General features: G+C 53.6%; 1 protein-coding gene across 4 annotated transcripts in view; it reads right to left on the bottom strand.

Annotated features, from left to right (window-relative positions):
- Positions 1-2,111: 2,111 nt before the first annotated feature.
- Tbxas1 (thromboxane A synthase 1) overlaps positions 2,112-11,497 on the bottom strand; it is a 158,049-nt gene continuing 148,663 nt past the window's right edge. The window contains exons 11-15 of one of the 4 annotated variants that reach the window (XM_063249598.1): positions 10,196-10,261; positions 5,783-5,920; positions 4,524-4,686; positions 3,494-3,590; positions 2,112-2,370 (exon numbers count right to left, since the gene is read on the bottom strand). In XM_063249598.1, the coding sequence (XP_063105668.1) occupies positions 3,537-3,590; positions 4,524-4,686; positions 5,783-5,920; positions 10,196-10,261 (421 nt within the window). In that variant the 3' untranslated portion in view covers positions 2,112-2,370; positions 3,494-3,536. The remainder of the gene's footprint in view (positions 2,371-3,493; positions 3,591-4,523; positions 4,687-5,782; positions 5,921-10,195; positions 10,262-11,497) is intronic. The other 3 variants (XM_063249597.1, XM_003475343.5, XM_063249599.1) reach the window with 3 other exon arrangements.

The raw sequence follows: 11,497 nt of genomic DNA, 5'->3' as shown, positions 1-11,497 counted from the left end.
TGGTCCTCCTACTTAGCCCTGAGGGCTGGGATTACAGGCCTGCACTACCCACCACGTATGACTTTGTGGACTCCCTTTTAAGACCCTACTCGGAACCCTAACAAAAGCATCACGTGGTTATACTTTCTGCTCAAGTTTGCAGCTTACACATTTGCATTTTTTCTCTTTCTCCTAACTCACAGTTTTAGCCCACAGAGCCCAGGTTCACCCCTGAACAACGCTCGTGGATAGTCCGGCACATCCCTCCTGGACTCTGATTGGTTCAGGGCCAGTTATGAAGCTCACACCCAGTAAGATGCACTCACTTGGTGCTTGTGCATTGGTTGTGCCCATGTGTTCAGATCCAAGAATGCCTCATCTTCCCATCTTCAGAGTGAATGGAAACCTCTCATAGGCAGGGCAGAGCCAGGCTAAATGAGCAGGCAGCAGCCACACTAGCAGATGCGCCAGCAGGGCCAGCTGCACAGCTGCCAAAGGCATGGTTTTCAGCCTGCTCCATGTTCCCGCACAGCTTGCCTAAACCTCCAAATCTATTCATTGATTTTGTTATGATCTTTGGCCTGTGGTGTGCGTGCATGTGATGCTTGCCTGGAAAAGTCCTGAATGCAGGGGGGGCTGTGCCCTTTACCCAGCTGGCTGCTGGGACCCAGGCAGTAGCAAGGAGCAGGAGGGCTTCTTTGGCAGCATGGGCGGGGGGATGACCAGAGGGAGGGAGCTGTGAAGGCTGCAGAGATCACTGATGTGGGGACCTTTGAGAAAGCAAGTTAGCAACAGCTTGGACTGGCAGAAGGGCAGGACCCACGTCAGCAGGAATGGGACCAGGTGGACCCTGGGACTGGAAGGAGCCAGCAGGGCTGGAGCTCTCAGGACGTCTGTGCAGATGTAGGGTCCAGGGCAGGGGTAGGTGCAGGGCATGACCAGAGTGTGAGGACCCAGGTGGCGGAGGACCCAGACACTGGAAGGGTCTGTGGCTGATTGGTGTGGTTTTGGGTGTTTTTCTGCCCCACATTTAAGCAAAGCGAGTAGCAGCAGAGGGCTGGGGGCCCAGCGACTTTAGCACATTGGCTGTGCATGAAGATGGTGGCTACCTGGGCACAGAAAGGGGTGGCCAGATGGAAATGATGGCCTAGGGGAGAGTGGCCACCTGAGGACTTGAGGTGGTGGCCCTGCTCCTAAGGGGAGCTAGGTATTGGCTGGGCCTGTGTGGTTTGGTGCCTGTAGGGTGGTCAGGCACTGGGGCCCAGGCAGGGTGTAGGAGAGCAGGCTGGGTTCCTGAAGCCTGGTTATGGAGCACAGATGGTGGTAGTGAGGCTGTGGGGGGACTGTATGACAGCTGCCTGGACCACAGCGTGGGTGGTTGAGGCTCAGGGCTGGGACAGTGTGGGAGTGATCAGGGCCCCTCTGGGGGAGATCGGGGGAGTGTGGGTGCTCTGAGCTTGGGGACTGGAGAAGGACCACATATATGTAGCAGTATGTGAGGAAGTCTGCAGCTTTTCCGAGTCATGTGAAGGTGTCACCTGGAGACATCTGGATGCCAGGAGAAGGGCCAGTGGATCCTGCTAAGGTCGTCATCTACGAGGCACTCAGCCCTGGCTGCTCCAAAGTCAAACGGAGGCGACGGATCTTTCTGCTTGGTCAGCTTCCCTGTTTTACAGGTGAGGAAACAGAAGCACACAGAGCTGAAAAGACCAGCAGCTGGGGCTCCTGGGGGAAATTCTGGAATCCAAATGGCGAGTACTTCGGTGTATGTGAGCCCCCCTAGCAACATGATCATCACTTTTACAAACCTTCAACTGCATATTTGGATTTCTTGATCAAAATTAAGAGACCTTTCATTAGAAGAAAGAGTGCGTGAAATTCACTAGATGGTCATAGAGCCCCAGCTAGGAGGACCAGCACATAAAGCCTGCAGCTACCTTCCAGGCTGTCTGGTGAGCACCGTTCTCTGAAAGCCCCATGCTGGTGCCCTTGAGACAGGGTCCCGAGTGTCTTGTGCACTGTAGAATCCTCCAGCTCAGAGGCTGGACTTCCTTTAAGCATCATGTGCTTGGTCATTTTGCCTATTTATTCACAATCTAACAGATCAATAGCAATGTCCCTGGCATCATTAATACCGAGTGTGACCAATGTTTATTAAGCATTTAGACATCACATCAGCTCTTTACTGCATGCACGCCACACTCTCCATCACTTGCATCACAAGATAAGGGTTTTCTCGATCCCAAGTGCCCTCAAAACACTGACTGGTACACTGTACAGCCGTCAGCTGCCTTCTCTTTCCCAGCTGCTTCTGCCTCAGCGCAGTACAAGCTTGATATAGACGCCGTTTTTGGGACTTAAAGCAGATGTGGATTCTAGCTGCAGAGGTACCTAAAATAGAGGAAATTAAAATAGAATCAACCATAACCACAGAAAGAGTTCTTTGGAGCCAGGCCTGAGGCAGGGTTGCAGAAATCTGTGGCTGATGGATGGGCAAGGAGTGGGTAAAGGAGACCCCTGAGTGGATACAGCTCATTGAGAACCAGCAGAGCCAGCTCGGGGAAAGGCATGGGGGCACCAGCTGACTATGGTTAAGGAAGTTAGTGTCCTCCCAGGTGAGTTGCGTACCATAGGTGAAGAGCACGTCTGGGCTACAGTTGTGTATGTGAGAAGGCTGGGGAAGACAGCAGATCTCACTTTGCACACAAAGACCAGGAGGCTCCGGGAGGCTACACGGCTGCAGTGCCTCTGCCACCGCCACCCTACTGTCCCTGGCTTCTTGCTGCCCTCTCTTTGAGGACAGTGACCCTGGGCCACAACCTGCTCACTGGCAGTCTGGTCTGGCCTTCCCTGGCCAACCTCAAAGGCAGAGGTCACGATGGCCTGAGGACTTGGAAGACAAACCAGAGGATTTTCAAGAGTGTATGTCAGGTGGCAGTATGGTGGCTCATGTGAAGATCCATCCAGGTTACAGGATTGGGGCCTCGGTGGGCATTTTCCGAGGCCTTGGCAGGCTATATCACAGATAGCAAGGTATATGTCAAGAACAGATGGCCTGTACCTGGGCAGGGAGCACCAAGAATATGACCGGGCAAAGGAGGGCCTGAGGCTTTGACTGGATTTGGTTATAATTAAATGTAAATTGCCACATGGGACTAAGGGCACAGCACATGTCTAGATGAATGCAAGGCAAAGAAGAGGTAAGTAGGCATGGTGAAATCAGGGAGGGCTTCCTGGAAGAGGTATCCTGGGTAGGGGAAGGGATGGAAGAAGCCTAGAAGATGGAACTGGGAAGGGGCAGGAGGTGGAAGTAGTGGCTTTCAAGGATGAGAGGGAACCCTATGGGAGTGGGAGGTTGGGGTGGGTAATTCACGCGCTCATGCCATCTTGAATTCAGCAGTTGGGGCTGCTGGCTCTTGGGGCGCATGTTCTGGATGTTCTGGTCTCGCACTTGCCTAAGGAGGTACTTTCCCCTGCCCTTTCCTATCCCTCTCTTGCTCTGTCCCCTCCTTACTTGGCTCTGCCTGACATCCTTCCTTCTGGTTCCAACGTGCTCCTCAGGACCGGTAGCCGGGCCCAGGTCTTCTGGTTGTCACAGGCACTGCCAATTTCTGAATCTAGAACCATTAGTTTCTGTCCCTGGGTCTCTTTTTACCCTGCACACCTTCTGTGCAGGCACATGGCTGTGCCAAGGCTCTAGAGGCAGGAGCACATAGCCCTGGGCCTGCAGGGAAGGATGGCCGGATCATGCAAGCAGCAGTTTCTGGGCATGTCAGGACTGGGTTTGAGCTCAGGCTTCCTCACGCTTTAGCTCCTTGTCTGTTTGTCCTTGAATAAATGCATGAGCACCTGCCATGCATTCTTTTGACATTCATGCATGAGCTCTGGGCCTGGCATCAGGCTGCATGTGGAGGACACAGTAGAGTTGTCCCTGTTTGTCCCTGATCTGCAGTCTGACTGATCTCAGGCATGGGACTTCCCCTCTCTGAGCTCCACATCATCAGAAGATGGGAATAACAGAACCCAGCTTAGGGACAAAGCATGTGGTGTGAGGGGGTCAGGGCTCAGAAACAGTCACATTTCAGGAGGGCTGAGACGTCCTGCTAAGGGAGAGTCTGTGCACCTGTCTGGGACCTCAGGGATAAGGGGTGGCACAGCGTGTGACAGGGACCACAGGATGGGGGAAGGCAAAGCTGTGGCAGCTGGGAGCACCTTCCAAGAAGCTGGAGCCCCTCTGCCACCTCTCCAAGCAGGAAACCTAAGGGAACCAAGAGGAACCAGAGGGGGCACCCCCAGCTTCTGGAGGACAAGCCACACACGCCATCCCTGCCAAGCAGCACGTGTTGCAGAAGACGTGAGGCTGGCCCTGGAGCCGGCCACTCGTGACAGTAGGAACTGGGGGTATTATTGGCATGGTCCCACTTCACACGTCATGAAACCTAGGCCCAGGAGGTTAGGGGATGGGCTGGGTTCCGGATCCCATGCAGAGCTTGAGACCCCTCCAGGAACTGGGGTGGCTCCCACCCCAGAGCCACATCCCTCACCTGAGTCTGGGAGCAGGCATCAAAGCGGAATCGGCTCAGGATCTGGAGCAGTAGCAGTTTGACCTCCAGCAGCCCCAGCCGCACCCCCAGGCAGCTCCGGGGCCCTGCACCGAAGGGCAGGTAGGTGAAGGACCTCCGCTGCTGCCGCGCCTCTGCCGTGAACCTGGGGGTCCACAGGAAGGTCAGTGTTGGCCTGGACACCCCCTGCCTCACACCTAAGGTCCCCCCCTTCTGACTGAGTCGCCCTCCTGTCTGAAATACTATTGGTCCCAGCAGGGAGTAAACCCTGCTACAGCCACAGAACCCCCTTTCCTGCAGGATGGCCCCCAAGGCTGGCCACTGGTATTGTTCATCCCTGCCTGAAGTCCCACTCTGTCTCCCGAGCTGCACCACTCAATCCACAGCATGCCCTGGACATCAGCAGCGCCATTCTGCCTCTCCTTAGGACTTCAGTGCCCTTAGCGAGCTCCAGGTCTGAGCCTCAGTGGGAGCACAGCCCGGGCCTGGCCCATGGCTATAGCACCGCAGGCAGCGTCACCCTTTTCCCAGCCCATGGTCAGCCCTCCTCAGAGCCCTCCTCGGGCGCTGTGGCTGGCCAGGCTGAGAGGAAGCCTGAATGCAGAGCCCTTCCTTGGCCTCACCGAGTCTGTCACTGTGTCACTGTGTGTTCCATGACAGTGCAATGCGGGACAAGTTCTTAGCTCCCCTGGGCTTCCTCGTGGTGCTGGAATCCTGCAGCAGCACTCCTCGCCCCTGGTCTTTGCTTATTTCTAGGAGCTGCTGGAAGTGTATTTACAGGATCCCAGTGACTTGGGCTGGTTCAGGAACAGCCATTAAGGGTGGGAACCAAGTGGCTGCCTGGCCAGCCCTCCTTGGCAGAGTGCAAAGATGACGACTCTGGTCAGCCTGACCACAAGCAGAGGAGGAGACAGCTTGTATCCAGAGGCTAGACATGAATTAGTGGACCAGATTACACCAGAGAAGGAGGATCCGGGTCTGAAGGGTCTCAGGAACTTAGGCTCAAAGTACAATCCAGCATCCTGTGTTCTGGAATGAACATGGCTGCTGAAAAACCTCAGGGTTCAGTCTGAGCAGGTTATAAACTGTACAGTTTCTCCCTTTGGAAGTGATACCCTGGCAACGTCAGTCTGGGTTGCCCTGACCTCGCTGGGGTGCCTGTGCCTCCTAGCTGGCCCTCCATGGCCAGGTGTGTCCCACAGCTCACGCCCTTTGGCTCCTACTGAGCGGACAGTGCTCACCTTTCAGGGTTGAAGGTCTCAGGATGTGGCCAGAACTCGGGGTCGTGGTGCAGGGCACCCACAGCCACCTCTAGCACAGTGCCAGCGAGGATGTGCTGCCCCAGCACCTTGCAGTCCCGTGCTGCCTCCCGCGTGAACCTACCAGGACCAAGACAGTGGCCAGCATGTGGGTGGGTGGGAGCCACAGGGGACTGTGACCCGAGGTGGGGGATGGGAGGAGGCGGGGGCAGGAGGGCTGAACTCTTCCCAGGGCACCCCAGGTAGTGACTCAGCTCCCATCCTATGAGCTTTGACTGCACCTGGGTCTCATGCATCCCTTTAACCTCCCCACCACGGGGGGCCTGGAGCCTCCCGAGGGCTGATTTCCAGCAGGGCTGGAGCTTCTTCCTGCTGCTCCTCATCTTTCCACTTACACTTGGCCCCCTTGCCGCTTGGTCCCCCTGCACCTCCTCTCCCCCAGCGTCCTGTCCAGCCCCGCTTGGTGCCTCCCTACCAGGGACAGTCCTCACGTCAGGTCGAGACCCTCCGATGGCCTGTCCAGTGGTCACTCCTCGTCGTCTCTCTCGGCCCTTCTGTGCTACCAGCTCTATGTTTCGGTTTTGGATTTGGTTTTGGTTTTTATTTGGGTTTTTCTTTTGGAAATAATTTTGAACTTACAGCAGAAAAGTTGAAGAATAAGAATAGTAGGTAGGATTACCTATGTACCCTTTATTCGGCTTTACCTGCGGTTACTATTTTCTTCCATTCACTTTTGTTCCATCTCTCTCGTGTGCCCCTCCCCCTCCATAGTCCCTTTCCTTGAAACCAGAGCGCAAATACGCTTGTACCCTTTGCCTCTGAGCTATTGACCCTAACCCTTCTTTTTTTTTTTTTTTTTTTTTTTTGTCTTTTTCCTTTTTATTGGTACCGGGAATCGAACTCACGACTGCCTGTTTGCTAGGCAGGCGCTTATGCCGCTGAGCTAAATCTCCAGCCCCCCCCCCTTCTTATTTTTTGAGACAGGGTCTCGCTGAGTTACCCAGGCTGAGTTACTCAGCCTTCCAAGTTACTTCCAAGAAACTGCCCAGCTGCTTTCCTTGATTTTCAGTGACATTATTTGCTTGGTTTTCCTCCTGTGCATTGGGACTCCCTCCATCCCTCTCCTATCAGGCTCCTCTGCACCCACCCCTCACCTACGCCAGGGATGTGACCCATACCTTGCTCTCTACTCTGCCCTGATCCTGTCCGAGCCTCTGTTTCCTGTTCCCAGCCATTGATCAGACCTCTGCCCAGGACGCTTCAGCAGGACTGGGGCTGCCCCTCGACACCCCCCCCCCCTTGTTCTCCTCTGAGCCCCTAGGCTCTTCCTTGTGCATTTTTACCCCTGGCTTCCTTACTGGGCCATCTCTCCAGTTCCCCTTCCACCTCCTTGATTTAGATTTTCACATCCTCTTTTCCTACCCAGTCTCCTCACGGTGACCCGAGTGGTTTCTGCACACCCGACTTGTTGGGGAGCGGCTCGGGGCTCCCATATGCCTAAAGTTGTGTGGCACCTGCAGAAACGGGCAGAGATCGTGGCCTGGAAGCTCTCCTAGCCACGTTGCTCTCAGGTGCAGTGGGACACAAAGCTATACAGAGAAGGAAGCAGAGATCAGAAACCAGCTGAAAGGTGGTTCAGGGCCAGGGTCGTGGCCTGGATCTACACAATCCCTCAAAGCCTCCTGGGCCCATTGGTGGGCTCCTCAGAGCAGGCTGGATCTGGGGCTTGTGGTACAGGGATTCAAGATGTGTGGTACTAACTGAGCCCACTGATTGTAATTAGCACGGTTCTGGGTGCGGCCAGAAGGGCAGAAGCCCCACCCTGGTGTGTGTGGCTCCTCCAAAAGGTTTGGAGCCTGATTGGGGGGAAAAAGAAGGGCAGGCCTGCTGTTGCAGCTGCTGGTCGCTGCTTCCTGCTTCGGCTGACCTGGGCTGTCTCCTCCGAGATGCTGCCCTGCCTTGGAGCCAGCTGAAGATGGACTGAAACCTCTGCCAACTGCAGGTTAAATAAACCTTTCTCCTTTAATTTATCGGTTTTGGGTATTTTGTCCCAGCAATGAGAAAAATAAGACAACCAGTATTGGGAATTTTTTTTTTTTTTCCAGCACCGAGGGAGTGATCCCAGGGTTTTGGCACTGAGCTACATCCCCAGCCTTTTTTGTTTGTTTTGTTTTTGTTTTTTTGAGACAAGGTCTCACTATGTAGTCCAGGCCTGCTTTGAACTCACTATGTAGCCGAGATTAGCCTTGAGTTTGTGGTGATTCTCTTGCCTCAGCCACCCAAGTGTTGGGATTACAAGCATGTACCACTATGCCTGGCTTCCAATCTTTTTAAATTAAATTTTATTTGGAGACAGACTCTTGCTAAGTTGCTATATTGCCCAGGCTGGGCTTAAACTTGAAATTCTCCTGCTGCAGTCTCCCAGAGTGCTAGGATTGCAGGTGTGTGCTACCACAGCCAGCCAGTGTGTGGATTAAGGCCAGGAGCGGGTCGGCGCTGTTGGAGGCTGCTCACACATGACGCCAAGCAACACTGGGGCTGCTGAGACCACGCCCAGCTGATGACTAAGCCTGTTCCAGTTCCTGAGCCTGGCCTTGCGGAACCTGTCCATGATGGCCCATTTGAGCTCCACAGGGTTCCAAAATCTTTGCCTCACAACTTCCCACCATGGGCACCCATTCCTCAGGAACACAGGGGCCAAGTCTCTGTTCCTGCAGCTTGCAGATGCCACACAGCTTTCAAATCTTTTCTCTGCTGGGGACCAGCCCCAAGCCCCAAGACTGCCCTACCACGTGACTTCCTGCCTCCTCCAGAAAATTCTCAGGCAGGAAGCGAAGACAATAATCCAAGAAATAACTCCACTGTTTGCTCTAGAAAATTAAAGCAAACTAATTTATCTGGGCAAACAGCTCTCTTATCAGGACAACAGCCAGCTCTCCTGAGAGAGACAGACAAGTTCAACCATCACGGCTGCTACTGCAGCCCTGGTCTTTCTGTTGCCACCAATCCCTGACCTGGTGTGGCAAGATTCTGCCCGGTGCCATCACTTCCCCCGGGCTCTGGGGACTGAATCCACACTCTGCACTGTCCTTGCCTGACCTCTGTTGAGTCCCTGTTCCATATGCTGTCACCCTTTGCACCCAGAGTCAACCTTCTAGAAACAGCGTGAAGCCTCAGTTTTCGGGGAGCACACAGTCTCGAGGCTTCTGGTCACAGTCTGTTAGGAATTTTAAGGCTGAGGAGAAGCCTGCTAGGGTAAGGGCTGAAGATCAGCTCCAGCTTCTGGCTGTCACAGAGACTGCCCCACTCACGCCCTCCCCCCACTTTTGGGATTGTGGAGGTCTCCGGCCGCCCCTCCCGGAGTCCACCCTTACAGCCTGGCAGACCATAGAGAGGAACTGGGAATTGAACCCAGGGTTTTTACACTAAGCTGTAGCCCTTAACTTTTTAAATTTTGATACAGGATCTCACTGAGTCACTGAGCTGCCCAGGATGGTGCTGAACCTGTGCTCCTGCTCAGCCTCCCAGAGTGCTGGGGAACAGGCATGTGCCACTGTGCCTGGCTTGTTTTATTTTTAAAAAGTAAACCACATAGGTTTGCATGAAGATACAACATTTCCAGAATACTTAAGATTCTATTGTTTTCACTGTGCCGTGCTGCATTAAAAAAAAAAAAAAAAAAAGATTCTATTGTCACCTCCTTCAGGCTGTGGGACCAAGGCCGGGGCTGTGGAGGCCTTTTCTTTTGCCTCTTTGTGTATTATTTAGGGTTTGTTTTGGTTTTTTAAATACTGGTGTTTTGTTTTAGCGATATAAATAATTACTATAAAATTAAAAATAATTTTGTTGGCTTTTAAATTATAGGATTGAGCATCCCTAACAATCTTATAGAAAACCCAATTATCTCACTAATGATAGTGACACCCATTCCTGCTCAGAAGTAAGATTAGGGGACCTTGGGTCCCTCTAGGTCTCATCTCCGCTTAGCCTCTCTGCAGTGGTCAGGAGCTGCAGGGGGCCAGGCTGGGTCCCCACTCAAAACTGGCTGCAAACAGCACCTAAACCCTCAGGGCTGAGGTGTGGGGGTCTGTGGGTGCAGTCCAGCAAGGCTCTGCCCTGGACTGCCTCAGTCCTGCTCTCCTCCTCATCTTGCCAGGGTTAGCATGGACTGCACGCAGGGCCCCTGCAGCTAGAAAGCAGGCTCTGCCCTTCCTCGAAGCCAGGTCTCCTGCAGGCTGGACTGCTTCCTGGGCCAGTCCTTCAGGGGACTTTGATAGGTGGAACAAAGGGTGTCAGTGTTTGGAGGAGTAACAGGCTTTCTGAGAGGAAAAAAGGAAAAAGGAAGGGAGTGAAAGAGGGGGAGAGGAAAGAGGGAGGAAGGAAAGAATGACTCACTTTCCCCATTCATCCACAAACCCTTTGCCTGGCACGTTTGTGGCCTTGCTTCTGTCCTTCTGCAGGCTAGTGAGAGAAGTCACAGGCTTACGTAAGAAAAAATGCCCCAGAGCCCTGGGTAACCTCCACCGCACCTCCAAGCTGGCCTTGGCCTTGGCCAAGAAGCCAGGCACCTGCTCCTGGCACAAAGCCCAGTGGCAGCTGTGTAGAGGGTGATGCATCCACCCCCATCAGCCCTGTGTCCCCCGCAGGCTCAGCAGGGCAGGCAGCTGGGCTTACCCAAGATCTCATGCAGGCCAGGGCCAGGGCCCAGGCCCATACTGCCTTGATGGCTCCCCTTGGACTCTTCTGGATCTGTAGAGACCCCAACTCTCTGTGACCTTAGCAAGGAAGCACAACCTGTCCATCTCGATGCTTCAGCTCCTGCTCTGTCCCTCAGTGGACCAAGGGCACCGTGGTCCCCAGACAGTGGCCTCACCCCAGCTTTGACAACAGGCCCCCTGGAGGAGGACTGGCCACAGTGTGTGCTTTGAACCTGTGTCCACACTGGTTTTATTTGATCCTCTGTGTCTCCTACATGGATGAATTCTGTTTTCTTTATTACTGGGGATTGAACCCAGGACCTCATGCATGCTAAGCACATACTCTATTGCGGAGCAACAAACCCCAGTCCTTTTGTTTTTAATTTTGAGACAGGGTCTCAGGCTGAGCTCTAACTTGTGATCCTCCTGTCTCAGCCTCCCAAGTAGCTGGGAATACAGGCATGTGCTGCCTCGTCTAGCTCATGGGATGAATGCATGACTGAACTGAGGTCCAGGAAGTCATGTGTCCTTAGCCTGAGTTATACATATCTCCTCTTGATGGGGAATGACTATTGGGCTTAGTCCTCTTGGCAAGCACTGAGCAGCCACGCTGAGGCCAAAGGCCGTCAGCCTTCTTGGGCCCAGGAAGGGATTCTCTGCTTTCAGCAGCCTCATTCTTCCTTAGATATTTCACTCGGAACTTCATTCTAACGTGCACGCCAGCTGCCTGCAGTCTGCTTTGCACATAAGTCATGAAACAGGAGAGAAAAGGATTGGGCACCGGGTTGCTTGAAGTCCCCCAGGAATCAGGTCTTCCTGCTGGTGTCAGGACAGTGATGCGGGGAGAGACCCCTGAGTTCCGCTTGCTGTGTGCACACCCCGGGGTTTTTTTGTATTTGCTTCTGTCTAGAACATCCTGGATAATATCTACAGTCACATTCTTTGTAATGTTTTTGATGTGAAAGATAATTTTGAGGCCTCCTATTCTATAATCCACAGT

The sequence above is a fragment of the Cavia porcellus genome, unplaced genomic scaffold (assembly GCF_034190915.1).
Source record: "Cavia porcellus strain 051 isolate PalLab524CR breed Dunkin Hartley unplaced genomic scaffold, mCavPor4.1 scaffold_6, whole genome shotgun sequence".
NCBI lineage: Eukaryota > Metazoa > Chordata > Mammalia > Rodentia > Caviidae > Cavia > Cavia porcellus.
Note: the sequence above shows the minus strand (reverse complement) of the source record. Positions and strands in the feature narration are given on the sequence as shown.